The sequence below is a fragment of the Xiphophorus couchianus genome, chromosome 3 (assembly GCF_001444195.1).
Source record: "Xiphophorus couchianus chromosome 3, X_couchianus-1.0, whole genome shotgun sequence".
In the NCBI taxonomy this organism is placed as follows: Eukaryota; Metazoa; Chordata; class Actinopteri; order Cyprinodontiformes; family Poeciliidae; genus Xiphophorus; species Xiphophorus couchianus.
The window spans coordinates 7,499,300-7,515,852 of record NC_040230.1 but is presented as its reverse complement, the minus strand read 5'-3'; the positions used below and the strand labels follow the sequence as shown (position 1 = coordinate 7,515,852).

General features: G+C 38.2%; 1 protein-coding gene across 3 annotated transcripts in view; it reads left to right on the top strand.

Annotated features, from left to right (window-relative positions):
* Nucleotides 1–1,632: 1,632 nt before the first annotated feature.
* bcam (basal cell adhesion molecule (Lutheran blood group)) overlaps nt 1,633–16,553 on the top strand; it is a 65,050-nt gene continuing 50,129 nt past the window's right edge. For 2 of the 3 annotated variants that reach the window (XM_028012438.1, XM_028012437.1), the window contains exon 1: nt 1,633–1,964. In XM_028012438.1, coding sequence (XP_027868239.1) covers nt 1,901–1,964 — 64 coding nt within the window. In that variant the 5' untranslated portion in view covers nt 1,633–1,900. The remainder of the gene's footprint in view (nt 1,965–16,553) is intronic. The other variant, XM_028012439.1, reaches the window with a different exon arrangement.

Below are 16,553 nucleotides of genomic sequence, written 5' to 3'. Positions count from 1 at the left end.
TGGAATAATTGCCAGTTATGTTGTCCAGTCTCAAGCTACAGTTTTATGAGTCAAATTATACCAAATCCAAGTACTGAGACATAAATACAGTATTGTAAATAAGATAAACTAAGCTTGTTGGGTCTTCTGGACACACCCTGTAAATACCCTAACAAATTCAGGAGGGATTATGTGTCTAGGAATGAATAGTATGTCAGACAATGACAGACAGCTTAACATGCTTTGAAGAGCTTTGTGTCCAGTTGATCCAACAATCTTTCTGAATTACATCTGGGGAAAAAAGGTAGTTGTTAAAAGTGTAACAAACAAGAGTCTTTATTTTGTGGGATAAAATGATTGAAAATAAACTGATTATTTTGCCAAACATCATTTATATACTATATATACTGTATATATATATATGATCCCTCCAACAGTAAGAGTACCTGGAAAAATTAACTCTCCTCCAACCATTATTAGATGGAGATGATTTCCCATGTGTACAAATGCAAAATGGTCTCTTTTCCAATTTCATACTTAATCAGCAGTTAATCGGTTCACATTTCCATATATAATTCAGTTCATTTGCAACAGTTTTTCACTTTACTGTCACGCTATTACATAAATAACTTCCAAGTAAAACATATACTTCAAAATAATAAAACAATCAAAATATATTAATAGATAACAGTAATTAGTATAATTGTAGGCTGCTTCTAGCAGCACTGCATCATCATTAAACTCTGTGACAATATTGTTGTGATATTGGCATTTGTTCTCTGCTTGGCTCTTCGGAACTGAGAGTTATCTTTTTAGCTAATATCACTTAAATAAATTTGTTTATTATTCCAAGTTGGTGCACCAGGCAGGGTTTATAAACTGAGTTACAATTTATGTTTTTAAAACAGCATTCATTATCACAATACTTGAAAAGAAGGCAAAGGTAAAGGTACACTTTGCAGCATAGTCTCCGGGGCTTCTATCCTTCATGTTTGTAATAAGAAAATAGTAATACAAACTATTCTATTTTTTATTTTATTTTGTCTTTTATTCTTTATATGTTGTGTTGTCTTTGTGGACCATGAGTCTGTTGAATAAAGTAAATCAAAAATCTATTCTATTTCATATTTTCTCAATGTGAAAGTAAAGTTGAGACTATGTTTATTGTTTCTATCTTGCATAAGACCATAATATGGTCCAGGTGAACATGGGGTCCCTCCAACATGTTGTAGACACAGGATCCAGAATTTCATGCTTTGCATATTTAGGAGGGGCCTTTCCCAGGGCGTCATTCATGCAAGAACGGCACTTATCTTTCACTTCTCAGTTTCATGAGGCCATTTAATGTGATGTTAAAATGTTATTTAGCAGCAGCAAACTAATTTCTGATTTATACGATCTAGATCTTCTCTGAGAAACTTAGTTATTAATATTTGAAGCGCAGCTACAGTTTTAGGGTCTGCTATGAGTCACCCAGCCTCATGATAAAATCACTTTTAACTTTCTTTAAAGCAGTCCCGCGGGCCCCCAGCAGACCTACGCGATTAGTCAACCAAGTCTTTTCATTGCAACTGAGGTGGAGAGCCTGGCAGGGGAGGAGGCAGGGAGGAAAAGAGAGGAGGGGGCTGTATTTGGAGAAGAGGGGGTCACCTTTTGTGCAAATATATCAACCAACTAGACTGCCACTCGAATCAGGTTTCTGAGAGAGAGAGAAACAGAGAGAGAAGAGGAGAGAGAGAGAGAGAGAGAGAGGCGTTCATTTCGCAGGGAGAGAGATACGGAGAGGGAAAACATCGCTGGAGCATTGAAAGAAGCGAAAGACTTACTAGTGGGTCAAATTTACAGATTCTTTATCCCTCCAAATTAAATAAAAACAGAGTGAGCACTTTGTTCTAAAAAAAGAAAAGTTGAAGACGCAGTTATGGCCGGAATAAGGTTGGGACGCAGAACAGCGCTGTGCACCTTGCTCTTCTGGATAATTCAAGGTAAGTCCGCTACTTTAAAAAAAAAACAAAAAAAAAACCATACACATAACTTTAATTTGCCGCGAACTGGTGCAGGTTGGATTTTCGTGCCTGCAGGCTATAAGTTCCCCACTTCTGTGCTCCGCTGACTCCGACTTTCAGAACGACACCGAACCTGTCTGTACACGCCGCGTTGCGTTTCCCCCGCGGCTCGTGGCAACTTCTTTTCCACTCGCTGTGGTTTGGTTCGATTCCCAATTTTTCACCGTTAAGAAACCTGTTCAGTTTTGGAGTTTATACAAAAGACAAAAAGAACAGGTGGAGAAGCGGGAACATTTGTGCGTTGAACGGAATTTATTTATTTCAACTCGAAATGGCAATAAAAAGTCCTTGCGGTTGCGCAGCCGCTGAGCGTGAAGTGATTGGTTGAAGTGTGAAAGGTGACTCTTAGTGGAAGTTCTCACATGCTACTCCTGCTACTTCAGAGGGTTTCAGTCAATAAACACTTAGTAGTGTCTACATTAAAAACATAATGTTATATAAATATGAATATATTTTTTAATTCCTCATAATGTTTAATTCCATCCATCCATCCATTTTCTGGTCACCCTTGTCCCTAATGGGGTCGGGAGGGTTGCTGGTGCCCATCTCCAGCTACGTTCCGGGCGAGAGGCGGGGTACACCCTGGACAGGTCGCCAGTCTGTCGCAGATAATGTTTAATTGCTGAAAAAAATACCAAAACCCATAAAGAAAATACTGCCAAATCCTAAAATCTCCTCAGTAAATCTCTCCCTTCGGACTTAGAAGTCCCTTTCATTGTGAAGACCATACCTCTGGATCAAGATCAGGCTGTTTTCCAGCTCTTTGATGTCTGATCTTTGGGATTTATGTCTCCCTTGCTGGCACTGAGCCTCCACCCTCAGCTCTCCTTTGGTGCTGCCAGAAACACTTAGTAGTTCTAAAATCCAACCTGTATTTCTCCTTATTTGATCTGTATTAAACGAACTTTGGTCATGGTTTACCCTAGAGGACTATTTATACAGTGCGCTTGATGCTCATCTTTAATGGTCCTGTTGTTGTTATTTTTGTTGTCTTTTCATGCTGGGGAATATAATTACCTTTTTTAATCATCACAATAATCTAGAATCCGTGCATGCACATTGCTTAGTACCATTTGTATGATATTGAAATATATGTAAACACACACACATACACTTACAGAATCCTGGAAGTTGAGAATTACAGCCCTGCCTTTTACCTTTTTGGAGGGAGGGGGTGAAGGGTGGAGCCTGAGTGCTGGTGATTCCTCTCTTTCAGTGCTTTTCTTCCTTCACCAGTAGCTCTGTCTCACAGCAGACATTTAAAGCTGAACTATGGTGCCTTGTGAAAGTATTCACACCTCATGACCTTTTACAGATATTGCAGCATTTATTACTTAGTGTGATAGATCAAATATAAATTAGCACATATTTATGGAGTAGTTTTCAACATTTTCAATAACAAATCTGAAAAGTGTGGTGTGTATTTAGACTTGCAGTTGTCAACTAGTACTTGCCATTTTCTCCATTATCCTTTGGATTTGTATGTCACTCTACCTATCTTTCTTTTTGACAAGCTGCCCTTTAATTACTGAACATTCCCAAAGCATGATATTGCCACTACAGAAATAAAAAGGCGTATTAGTGAGGGCTGTGTTTCACCTGGGGAAAGTTCCAGCTGCCAAAGACAGAAATTTAATTCAACCTCAGCAGTGAACCTGAGCTAATTGTGTCACTTTCAGTTCTTGTGAAAGTGACACGGTTCTTCCATTCTGGTTTTTTTTCTTCCTTTCTTTCCACCTCAATCTTGCTTAATTCTCAGTTCTCATTCTTTTTCATTCTACCATTTTTTAAATATTCTAGTTGGGTCTGTTGTTTGGAAGTGACGAAGTTATCCTGCGCTGCTGTTTCCCTACCTTTAGCCTGCAGTCCAACCCATAATGTGCCCTGTAATTGATAGAACTGGGTGTGCAGCATATCACACAGCTGCACTGCATTGATTAAAAGTCTTGGTTCCAGGTGCTAAGCTTATCTCCGCCCAATCTTCCTCCCCAACCCTCCCTCCTTCCGTGCTGTCCCACACCCTGGAAATGCTGCTCCAAAGAAAGAAACAAAAAGATTTTGTCTTCTTCTTTTTGGGAATCTCATATTTTTCAGTCTCCCTTGAGCGTCTTTTTTTGTCTAACAATAGCGGCTCTTATTGACTTTCACAGAAACTGTGTCTCTTAGACATACATTTTTAGATTGCTGGTCTCATACTTGCTGCTTCCAACTATGTCAATGTTGAGCACAGATTAGGAAAAAATACACAAACACAGACCACTTAGATGTTTGCTGTCACTTATGTGGGTTAACAACTCTGTCAGTAGTTTATGGAAGAAAGCTTTTACTACTTAGTCAATCTTGTTCATTAAAGCACCAACTACTGGCTGCTGAGCTCTGTGTCTCTAGAAATTACAAGATTAAAGTCCAAATAGGCATGAAATTCTTTTGGTATTCGTAATAAAAGAAAAATAAAATTTAATATCATCTGGATAGCAATGATAGTAGAGATTTTTAAAAGATAACAGTGAGGGACCAAAAGGGAGCGCATTAACCAAAAACATCAATGGCTCCAAAACTGAGCCCTGTGGAACACCAAATTGAGCAGGATTTGAATTTGATTTGTAAATATGTAGTCAGGAAGATTAATCTGTCATGCAAGTATGAGGACAACCATTTTAAAGCAAAACCTGAAACACCAGTAAATATTTTAGCCTTTTTAGCAGAATTGGATGGTTAATAATATCAAAAGCTGAGGACTGGTTTCAGATAAGCAGCACAGAACATTTACCTGCATTGCTCTGCGTCAAAAAATTATTTGAGACTCTAAGAAGAAACATTTCAATTGAATGGGATTTACAAAAACATGCCATAAAGTAGTCCAGATCAAGAAAAGCAGTTATCTGCTTGACTACAACCTCCTCTAAAATCTTGGCCAGGAAAGGAAGCTTTGAGATGTGTTTGTAACAGCTGAAAAGAGAAGAATCCAAACTAACGTTGGGTGTAAAGAATCATTTTGACAAGGCTCTGTTCAGATCAAGGTGTCGGCCTCTGACACATAGAGTTGGCCTTTTTGTCTAAGGCTGCCTTAATTCCCCATACTCATTTCCTCACTTTTTAATTTCTGTACCCCCTGCCAGCTACGCATCAGAAGTGCACCCCCTGCAGCCGTGGGTAATTATTATGGTATTAGGCCAGAAAAAGAGTCATTTAAGCCAAAGGAAGATAAAATCCAGTGGACCTCCCTTAACAGCTGTCCTGGGGCAGTTTGGGGCTCAGGTTTGTAAAGCCACACACTGAGGTATGCATAGATGTCATCTACTCAGTGATCTATAGCTGTGCAGGCATGCAACCTTTAATTGTCATATGGGCACGTATATGACTAATGGGGATTCCTGATGTCAAGCAATACCTAAAACTTTATAGCTGAATTGTCAGTGGCACAATGCTTGGGAATGCATGGGCAAGTTGGCTCCTTCTACCATTTCCAGTCCATAACAAAAATATCCACACTGCTTGAACTTCTTTAGCAGTTTGTCCAGAGGCAATGGAATAGTTTATATGAAAGCATATTCATTTGTTAGAATGGCCTAATCAAACCCCAGACCTAAACCCAGGTAGGAATTTGTGTCGTATATATTCTTTGTCCAGTCTTACTGAGCTTAAACTATTTTGCAAGGAAAAATAGGCATACATTTCAGTCTCTAGGTGTGCAAAGTTGGTGGAGACATACCCCAAAAGACTCAAAGCTGTAATTGCAGCAAAAGGTTAAACTACAATGTGTTGAGTCTGGGGATAAATAGAAATTCAAAACTGTGGAACATCAAAGTAATCCACACAGTACACTTCATGACAGTACACTACTTTGAGTTGGTCTATCAATAAAATCCCAGTAAAGTACTTTAAAATTAGTACTGTGAAAATGTTAAAAAGTTTAAGGGGTATGAATTCGCAAGGGACTGTAACTGAATTTTGAGTTAGTCACTGCTTGGAAATGTAAGCACATGTTTGCCCCCTCTGTCATTTGGGTCTCTAGGGGGAGTAGGGATTGAAACGGAGGATTCAGAATGGTTGTGTTTGAGGATATGTGTGACTGAGATAATGACTGAGTAAATCACTGAGTTGGAATAAGTGGCATTCCTCTGAGCATGCTGTTACCTGCCATGTAATATGTGTTTTAGTTTGTCATCAGCTCAAATTCTACAGAAAGAAGGCTTCCTTTCTCACTTTATTGCCCCCTCCAACCACATTTCTAAGAGAGTAATCCGTGCACAAACAAGCATCCACAATTTACTGGTTATCTCCCCCATTGAGGCAGCATTATAGATAAGAGGCTGTTTTCAGTAAGGTTTAAAAAAACTGAAAAGCTCTGAACTCCATTTAAAATGTCCAGTGCAGTTTATGATTTCCTCTGAACACCATGTTAAGCCATTTCATCAAAGTGACAGGACACTGATGTTGGCGGGTGAGCTGGCAGCAAGCCCCAGACAACTGGGCATCAGCACATGGTACAGTGCACACACGTGTTTAATTCTCCAAAGTTGGTTAATAGGGTGAATGTAGTTCAGAGTGCAGATGAAAGAAAGTGTTCCCTTTCATTTGTTTCTTTCTTACAAGCTTGGAGGTTTAAAGAGCTGCAATATATAACTTTATATATACTGCATATATATATATATATATATATATATATATATATATATATATATATATATATAGTACAGTACAGACCAAAAGTTTGGACACACCTTTTAATTCAATGAGTTTCCTTTATTTTCATGACTATTGACATTGCAGATTCACACTGAAGGCATCAAAACTATGAATACCACATGTGTAAATATGCACTAAACAAAAAAGTGTAAAACAACTGAAAATACCCCTTATATTCTAGTTTCTTCAAAGTAGCAACCTTTTGCTGTGATTACTGCTTTGCACATACTCTGCATTTTCTTGATGAGCTTCAAGAGGTAGTCACCTGAAATGGTTTTCACTTCATAGGTGTGTCCTGTCAGGTTAATAAGTGGGATTTCTTGCCTTATAAATAGTCATGAAAATAAAGAAAACCCATTGAATTAGAAGGTGTGTCCAAACCTTTGGTCTGTACTGTATATATATGCAGTATATAAAGTATACATTTGTATATATATGCAGTATAACAGTCTGTTATACTGTCTGCTATAACAGACAGTTATGTACTACTTTAAAAAGAGGTGACTACACAAGCCTCCACAAGTTTAATCTACAGGTGGAACTCACCAGATTATGTTCACTGTCACTGTCCTTATCATCCATCTGATTCGTCCCTTTATTTTTGTTTGCTTCTCTGTCTGTTTATGTTTCCATTATGATGAGAGATTTACTGCACTTATCTGTTTCCTATTGTTGCTACGTGCCATCACTTGCTGTGATTTAACAGGTAGCCTTTGCCTGTACAAACTGCTGTGCTCTAATGTGTGGCTAACTGTTAATGACCCCGCCAAGCTTCAGGAAGACAGCCTGCTGGTTTTTAGAGGGTGAGGAGTCTGTTTGCTTTTACGCCCGTCCCTAGAGCCCTTTCACAATGGATTTATGGACCACTATTAATGATTTTTCAAATAAGACTGACCATCCTCCCCCCTACTTGACCTGCCCACTTGTTTTTCATTATGAATAGCACTTTGTCTACTTTTGTATCCATCAACGCCATGGTTGGTATTTCAATTGGGTTTTTACCGCCCACATTTCATCATGTTTTGTAGAGCACAAAACAAAATTGAAAAATATAAAAAATTATTCCTGAAACCAAAAAAGCTTTTTGACTCATATCCACAAAAAACATCATCCATGTATGATAATGGGTTGTCTGAAACCTCAGTGTGTGATTCTCTCATATTAATATATTAATTACTTGATGAACATATTTTCCACATCCACTGTAAAACATTCTTTATGCTGTAAACAATTTTGGCCAAAGAAGGATAAAACAAAGACATATTGAAGCCTGGGATTAAGGGAAGGAACATCCCAAACCAGAGGAAAGGAAAAACAACATAGTTTATGACTCGACCATTAGAGATGGCTCAAGAAAAGGCAGACTGCATGGGCATAGCTGTTGTTTATGAGCATAAAATGTATCCAGTGTTAATCTGAATCTGAACCAAATGAAGAAGAGAACGTTTTACCTCGGATCCATCTATAGTGGATATATTTTATCTTACAACCAACAGATGAGTAGTGAGTTAGTTAGCTTGAAGTACTTGTTATGGCTAAATGACATGTTCTGGCTAAAGTAAATCCACTAATGGGTCATTGAGGGTGTGGCAGACCCCTTCGGCTATTTGGCTTAAGGCTACATTTTTGATGAACTGTTAAATGTTGATTATGTGGAGAAAGATGAGATGTAACTATAATCTAAAATGTTTTGGTGACTGTAGTTTGGAGTATTGTTTGGGCATAAAAGTAAGAACTGGATCAAAAACTGCAACATTTTAACCTAAGTAATGCCAGAATTTCAATGTTTCAAATTAGAGTTTTTATCCCATGCGATCATTCCCTGCTGAAGTAAAATACAGGATGACTACACTTGCCACAGAGCACTTTTGAATCTCTCCAAAAGATACTGATTTGTTGAGTCTCTAAACTAATCTTCTTGTAACCTTTTCAAACCTTCTGAATAAATCACCTTCTAAATCATAAACCCAAATTTGAGCTGGAAACTTTAGTATCACTATTTGTCCCTTGGTGTTTCAGACCTGACATTATCTCTTTATGACAACTTGCAGTGGCATTCTAGTGCTGCTTTTCTTTCTCTCAAGCTATTGTTTTTGAAAATCAACAGCTATTGTAAGTTATGAGCTTAAAAAAAGGGAAAAAAGTGATACATGCCCTTTAATTGCTTGAAAACTAAAATGCATTGTTTAAAAATGACAAATGGAAAGGTGAGGTGCATGACACTGCAAAAAGTGATGAGCGTGGGTTTTTTGTTGTTTTTTGTTTTACTTTGAAGCAGTGCTGCCGTGAAATTAGTGGGAGTTGCTAGCAGGGAAGGAAGGAAGCAGGGTGGAAGGGAAGGAAGCAGGGTGAAAGGGATGGACATGGTTATATCAAAGAGTGGGATGAGAGAGTGATTAGAACAGAGCGTTGTTCTGCTACTGTGGACTTTTATTGTTCTCGTCTTTGGGGAGGAAGTCGGTGTTGATGTGTAATTTTGAATGCAGCCTTGAAAAGAGACTCCATGTCTCTGTATGTGTGTCCTTGCTGCTGCAGTTGGCAAATTGGGTTGGGGGTGGGTGATACAGCTTGGGTTGGAACAAAATTGAAAATTCACAAAGCTCTTTCAGGATACGGGGTTAAGAGCTAGCCCATTTAGATAGAGCGTGCAGTAGAAAGATGAGAGGAAGTACCTCTGTGCCTCAGTCCATTTTTCATTAGAATACACAAAGAAAGGCAGGATTTGCTTGAGCTCTTTTAACAATTCCATATTTAACCCAGATGCATTAAACTGAGAGGTAAAATACGATAATTTTGTTGGGATTTTCAGTATTTAATCCATGTCGTTGCCATTTAATTTAATCAAATATTATTAAAAATAAATCTATGACTGCAGGAATAAAGATATGACATGCTGGATAACGGCAGGATTGAGGAATACCAATTAAGAATGGGGAATGCCATGCAGAATCCCTGGATCTGTGGCCAAGGAGATCATTTTCCTGGCAAGCAGAGAAGAAATCCTAACCCCTGTGCCCCTCCAACCCTAAACCCACCATCTGACTGTTGGCTGGGAGAGGGCCCGCTGGGAGCCCCGCAAGCTGTTGCCTCTCAGACATCAACAGTTGCCTCAGCAGCAGTTGTTGAATGCATCCCTCGATTGAAGCCACACAACAGCCACTTTCTTTTAGCACGTACAGAAACACACACTGGGGTTTCATTAGCACCTTCTGTCTTTCCACATTGCTGTTTTTGACTTGTGTGTGAAAGACAAAACACCCAAATGCACAATTCTAACTTACAATTCAGTTTTTCCCCCCTATTACTTTAAGAATTGATTATGTACCCATCTATTATTTTATGGCCAATCACCTATTTTGTAAACCTGAGTCCAATGTCTTTTTAAGGAAATACGAAGATATGTTTTTGTCCTAATTTGCTAAAATATTTCTAAGCTGAGCATTGAAATATTTTAGCATTAAAATATTTATTGTAAAATGAAATCTTGCAAGTTATATTTTAATCTAGGGTGGCAAAATCACATGAATTTCTCTTTCTTTTACACAATTTTTCATGGCCACTTCCGTATGTCAGAGCACTCCTGATGAGACCTCAACTTTAATCTAGTTAATGGTTAAGCTGCTGTGTTACCCTCCCCAGTGAGGCTCGTCACTGTTTGACAATGAGATCTTCTTGCTTTAACTGGGCCAGGGGGACATGGGAGACAAGCAAGGCAACATTAATCCTCTGCAGTAGAAAGGAAAAGGAGGAGGGGAGTGCTAGTTCTAGTGTTTGTGTGTGAGAAACAGAAGGGGTATATATGTGTGTGCTGCATCACCTGCATGCAATTGTTTGCTTTTGAAGTTGATAGTTTCCTGTGACTTGATGCATGTTAGTGAGGAAGTCATGTGAGAACAAGTCCGCAGCAGCAGTGACCAGATCTAGTATCAGTTTTCAGGGCTTTGACTCAGTCTTGTAGCCTGAGGAGATAACTCATCTTTGTTTTATGGATTTCTTTCTTACCAGAGCCCCTCTAAAAGTATAGCCAAAGACTTCAGTTTCCTTTGCTGCTTTCTGCTTGTGTGAACTTGACTTTGAAAGAGAAGAGTTCCTATGCTCTGAATGTTAATTTTCTCCTCAAATCACACCATGTTCCTAACTTTAGAGCAAGTCTTTTGCTCTAAAGCTTTTTCTTCTTGTCCTTAGGAAGTTTTTCAGTCTCCATCCTCTTTATATGCAGTTTTCTGCAAATCACAATTTTGATATGCTTCAGTGATTAGAATTTGGTGGTTGCTTTTGTAAACTCCTTAAGCAGAAAATTTGATTGCTGATATTATATTAGAAGATATAAGAACAGCAATATTTTTTTCTGATCTACCTGCTGTTATTGGTCATCATTAATTTTGTCTGTTAGAACCAGATGTGACATGATTCTGGGTTTTAGAGCTGTTGCCGTAAACAGTGTTTTACCATTTTGAAACAACGGAATTATTCCAGAGGTCACTCTCTCTGGAATAAAGAAGAAAGTGGACAGTGAAGAGAGTGAGTGAATTCTCTTCACTGTTGTTATTAAACTACAGCCTGCATTTGCATTTTTTCGAAAAACATATCCAGCATCTTCTATGATCCAGCATGTTCTATGATTCAGAGATTAGAATGATAATCTCTGTGATTATGATCTTCTGAAGAAGAAGAAGAATACCTAACTTTGGATCATCTCAGTATCAGCACCCACAATGAAAAGTAACGTTTAGTGTGACCTTGTAGTTGCACGTTCATGGATAAAAAAAATAAAAAAAGATTTTTGTATTTTCTGCTTTATCAGTGAGGACTGATAATGCTGAAGATCAGTAAAGTCAAGTCAACAGACAACTTACTTTCCAACTGTGTTATTTGGTTTTCCTCCGTCTTGAGAAAAAACAAATAATTACTTACTTATCACTTAAATAAGTTCAAAGGTGTTTGTCTCACTGACATTTGAGTGAGCTAATGTTACATTTATAAAATAGAGTCCATTAGGTTAAGTTACAGATACTGTGCATTAAGCATTATTTTAACTTTTTGTATTAGTTATGGCCATATTTTTGTCATAGAAATAGAGTCAAATTTATTTCTGTCATTTCTGTTGTCCATTTAGTGGAAAAGTATTACAAGCTTCCATCGGGCCAATATGAATATTTAATTCAAAATCAATAGCTTTCCATTGTGTTATGACTCCATCAGACTAAATGACTCCCAATTACATGTCTGCAGTGCAGATAAACACATGTGATGGATAGTTATTGTTACAACTACAAAGTACTTAACTGGTTTAGAGACTTGTTATTAGGGACTAAAGTAATTACTTTCCAAATCTTTGCCTTGAGAGCATCTTGCGTTTTGCCCCTGCAGCTTGTTGCAACATTATGATCAAATGTTCTAAATAGGGTTTGAATGTTTTTTAAGTGGAAGTGGGAATATTGTATGCTGTACTTGTAAAGGTTGGGAAGGGTATGTGCTAGCTGCCACATTGTGTCCTGAGAGAGGTGTGAAGGTCCAGGACAGCTGAGTGGATCCCTTTGATCCAGTTCCCTACACACATACACTTTTTGAAGATTGTGTTTGTGGGGAATGATTAAAGATGTACCAACTACTCATGTCAATTAGCAGTCCAGGCGTTTGCACTGCTCATTGTGTCGTTCCCTATTCCTGTGAATTGACAGCAGTGTATGATGGGGGTGTGGGTGGGGACGGGTAAATGACATAGGCAGAGAGGACACATGTTTAATAATAAGTCCTGACAAAGAGGGGCAAGCAGAGGGGAGGGTTTGTAGCACGATGGGAGGATGATGGAACATTCAATGTGTCACCGCTTTTCATTATGTCTCATTTCTAGTTAGAGCTAGAAATCAGCATCATTATATAAATGAAAATGTTTTAACCTGGCTTAATTATAATAATATGGAATTTATAGGACTGTAGAAACAGTGAGAGTAATTTGGATTTATCTATATATACAACTAAGGCTGAAAGGTAAATTTGGAAGCATATTTGCTAAAGCTCAAATGATAACATCAATAATAATTACCGGTAACCAAACATTTCAAATGAAATGTACTAAAGATAGAATACAGCAAACTTAAGCAGAACACAGCTAAAAATGCTGAGCTTCAGCAGACAGTTGTTGAAGAGTACAGATTAGCTGACCGATTGAAAGACTGTGTACTTTTAAGAAATGTACAGAAACAAAATATTGAAAACCACAAAAAACTTAAGAATTCAAAGCAAGCAGATGACAACAGAAGGAAAGCTAAAAACCTAAAAGATTAAATTCATTGAATTTCAAAAGGTGTGCTTGAGATGCAAACATAGAAGACTTGCTAAATCCTAAACAAAATAGCATTTTACACACAAGAAGCTAAATCTAATGCTACACTATTATATGGCATGCTAACAGCAACTATTATTTGCTAAAATACTAACATTGGCTAAGGTGCTAGGCCTTGCATGTTGGATAGCTAGCAGGTTGGCTAACTAACTTTTCTCTACTAGCATATCATTTATTTTGTAAAATGTTATAGGTATTTGGAAGCAAATGTAAGACAGGAAAGTAAATAGAGTATTTATGCAACTATGCGGTTGAATACACCATGATTTTGCTTCAACTAATTATTTATGAACAGACCTACAACAAACTTTTTTTCCCCTACATAAACCATGTGTTTGTTGGAATTGTTTAAGTCAAACTGTATTTCAGTCCAATAGCATATTTAATGAGTCAGATGACTGAGTTAAAAACAGACATGAAAGAAAGCAGGAATTCTCTGGTTTTAAGTTCATTGTCAAAAACGTTATTATTTAATCTCTTTTAATATAAATCAGCTTCTACTCCCATAATACAGTTGTGATGGAACTGATGTATGAGTTAAATTGCTGAAATAAATTTTCAAATATAACTTTTCAAGTGAACCTGTATTTTTCTGTGTATATTGTCAGCTAGGCCCTCCTCTGTTTGCACCTGAACAATGTTACATTGTAAGGGCATTCCTTCAGTCTATTGGAATGCAGGTATTAAAACTGGGCTGATTACACACATTGCAGAGACAGACAGAGGAGGGTTTGGTGGGGAGGGCAAGGAAAGGAACAGGAGATGAGGTGCAGAGAGAAGGGAGTGAAGGAAGGCAGCAATAAAGCGAGAGCCCGATGAAAGATTGTACTTGGTACTACTCAAACTTTATGTGCAATTATGCACACATGGTTGGATACTTGTATGCGTGTATAAACGTGTGAGTGGACAGATCTGTAACTGCAGATGTGGGGTTTTACAGATGTTTGCTTGAAAACACCAATCATATATGTGTATATGTGTGTGTGTGATAGAGAGAGAGAGAGAAAGAGAGAAAGAGGGAGAAAGAGATGGAGAGAGAGACAAAGGGGAGTGTTAGCAGTTGGTGTGGAACCAGACTTCGCTGCGTGTGTGGGCATTCGTCACTTGGGGCAGTCAGGGCTGTTAAAAGCATGTGAACATGGAACACCAACACAACCTGGAATCCGGACTTAACAGAGGTTATAAATAAGTGTGTGCGTGAGTGTGTGTGTGTGTCCAATCCCACTTCAAGAGGGAGTACCAGTGGGCGATAGGACAGCAGTGGGTTTGCTCTAAAGCCAATTCTTTGCTGACTGCACACGGACAGAACAACCTCTTTTTTTTCTTTGATTTGCCTTTGTCATTATGTCTCATTGGCTTTGTCTTTGTTGTATGCATTGCCTCATTCCCTACTTTAATTATTGAAAAAAATACTCATTAAAAATGTTTGCAAGTTCAAATGTTGATTAAATTATTTTATTTTTTGTGTTAGTAAAAATAAACTGCATTAGCTTAGATTATTTTAGTACCTTGTGGCTATATTGCTTGTTTGTTGGTACCATACTATGCCCTCTCGCTTAACAGCTGGTGATATATAATCCAGGCTGTCAGAGTTAAACCTGTTCTCCTTGGCAAGGATGTTGGTGAAGTAAAGCTGGCCAAAGAAAATCTACCATTGAGGGTCCGCACCCTTTTCAGGAGCCCTTCACCCACACACATACACACACACACACACACACACACCCCATGTTGCCCCATCTGCTCGTGGGGGTGTGCGGACGTGTGTATGTTTGGCTGTGTTTATGGGGCAGTTGGTTGAACGGTTGAGGATAGTACCAAAGCCAAGCCCACCATCGGCATGGCAGCATAGAAGGCACTCAAAAGTCAGCGTGCTGCAGAAACACCAAGCTAATGCTAACTCTACACTCAGATTACCTGATAAAAGCTTCATGCTCAGAGCAACTGAAAAAGAGGTGGACCTTATGGTTATTCTGATAACCAGTCAAATTACGACACACTTGTTCTCCTAGGGCTGTGCACCTGCTTTCTCTCTGACCTTGCTTTGGTTGTGTCCTTCTGTCTGTCCTTTACTACACCCACCTGTCCTTTACTAAGTCTAGTCACTTCACTAGACTATTGACTAATGAATGGAGGTAAAACGTTTAACATTTGACCATCTGTCACATCCTATGTACATTTAACAGGATAAAAAACTCCTAAAAACATTTGAAAGCTGCAAGCAGAGACCAATCGGTACCATATACAATTTAATATACAATTTGAGTATTTTTCAAATTCTCTCATTGAAAGTTTTGTTGTAGGACAACCTACAACAATCTTTACCATTTAAAGATTTAAATGGTAAATTTAAATCTTAAAGATTGCATATGTTTTCTATATCCCCAATATAGAGGCAATATTTTACAATATAATCCTCGTCCTGTTTCAAATGAGAAAATCATTGACCTTTTTTTTGTTTAATCTGGTTATTAATACAGAATTTAATTTAAAACACATCTTCTTGTATTGGTTCAATCCAGAGTTAGACTGGTCAATTTATGACCCATTTCTATGTTAACAACAACAACAAAACACATCAAAAATGGGTCATTTTTATTCCCAGGGTTTTAGAGTGTTGGTTGCAATATTGTTTGTACATTTTTTGTCTGTATTTGATTTCATATCATTCCACAAATAATTGAGAGGTTGCTCTTTTTGCAGTTTCTTTATTCAAGTCTCCCTATGCTCTCACTCTGCCATGTGGTCAGAGCCCCTGCTGTGGATTATCAGTCAGTCGACTCGCAGAGGGCAGACCAGGCTTCCAGTACAAACATGAGACAATATCCAAATCGTTGGCTACTTGGCTCCAGACTGAGGAAACAAGCAACCATATCAGACTGAGCCAGGCTCAGTCCATGAACCATATTAGCCAGTGATACTATACACTGCTGTGCCTCTGTTTGTTTGCTTCAGCTGGTGTTTAGTGTATTTCAGTCCAAAATGGAACAAATCGCCAGAAGCTATTACTGTTTGTTTAACATGTGGGTGTGAAGAGGAGTTTCACTGGTAAAAACAGTGTTATGTAATGTTAATAAACTTAAAACCCTAAAAGTCTTACGAGAGCAAATCAGAACTAATGTAACAGAGCAATTCCAAGTTGCTGCCTCCATGAATGACTCTTCCAGAATCAGTGAGAAACAGGTGAGACTGCTAGCTTACCTGAGTTAATTTACCTGACTGCATGTCCATTTTTTACTCAAACAATTTATTCTGTGTGTTTTCTGGGGCATAGCTTCTAAATATAATCACATGCTGTTTTTGTGAAACCTATTAGAATGGAACAAGCACTAGGTTTGATTTATAACGGAGGATGCTGAGCATCAGGGTGCTGGTATGCTGAACACATACAGGAACGCCTCTTTAATCATGGGGGATACAGCTGAATACACTGGTTCTTTCTGCTTTCACCTAGGAGTGGCTAAAGCTTAAGTTTG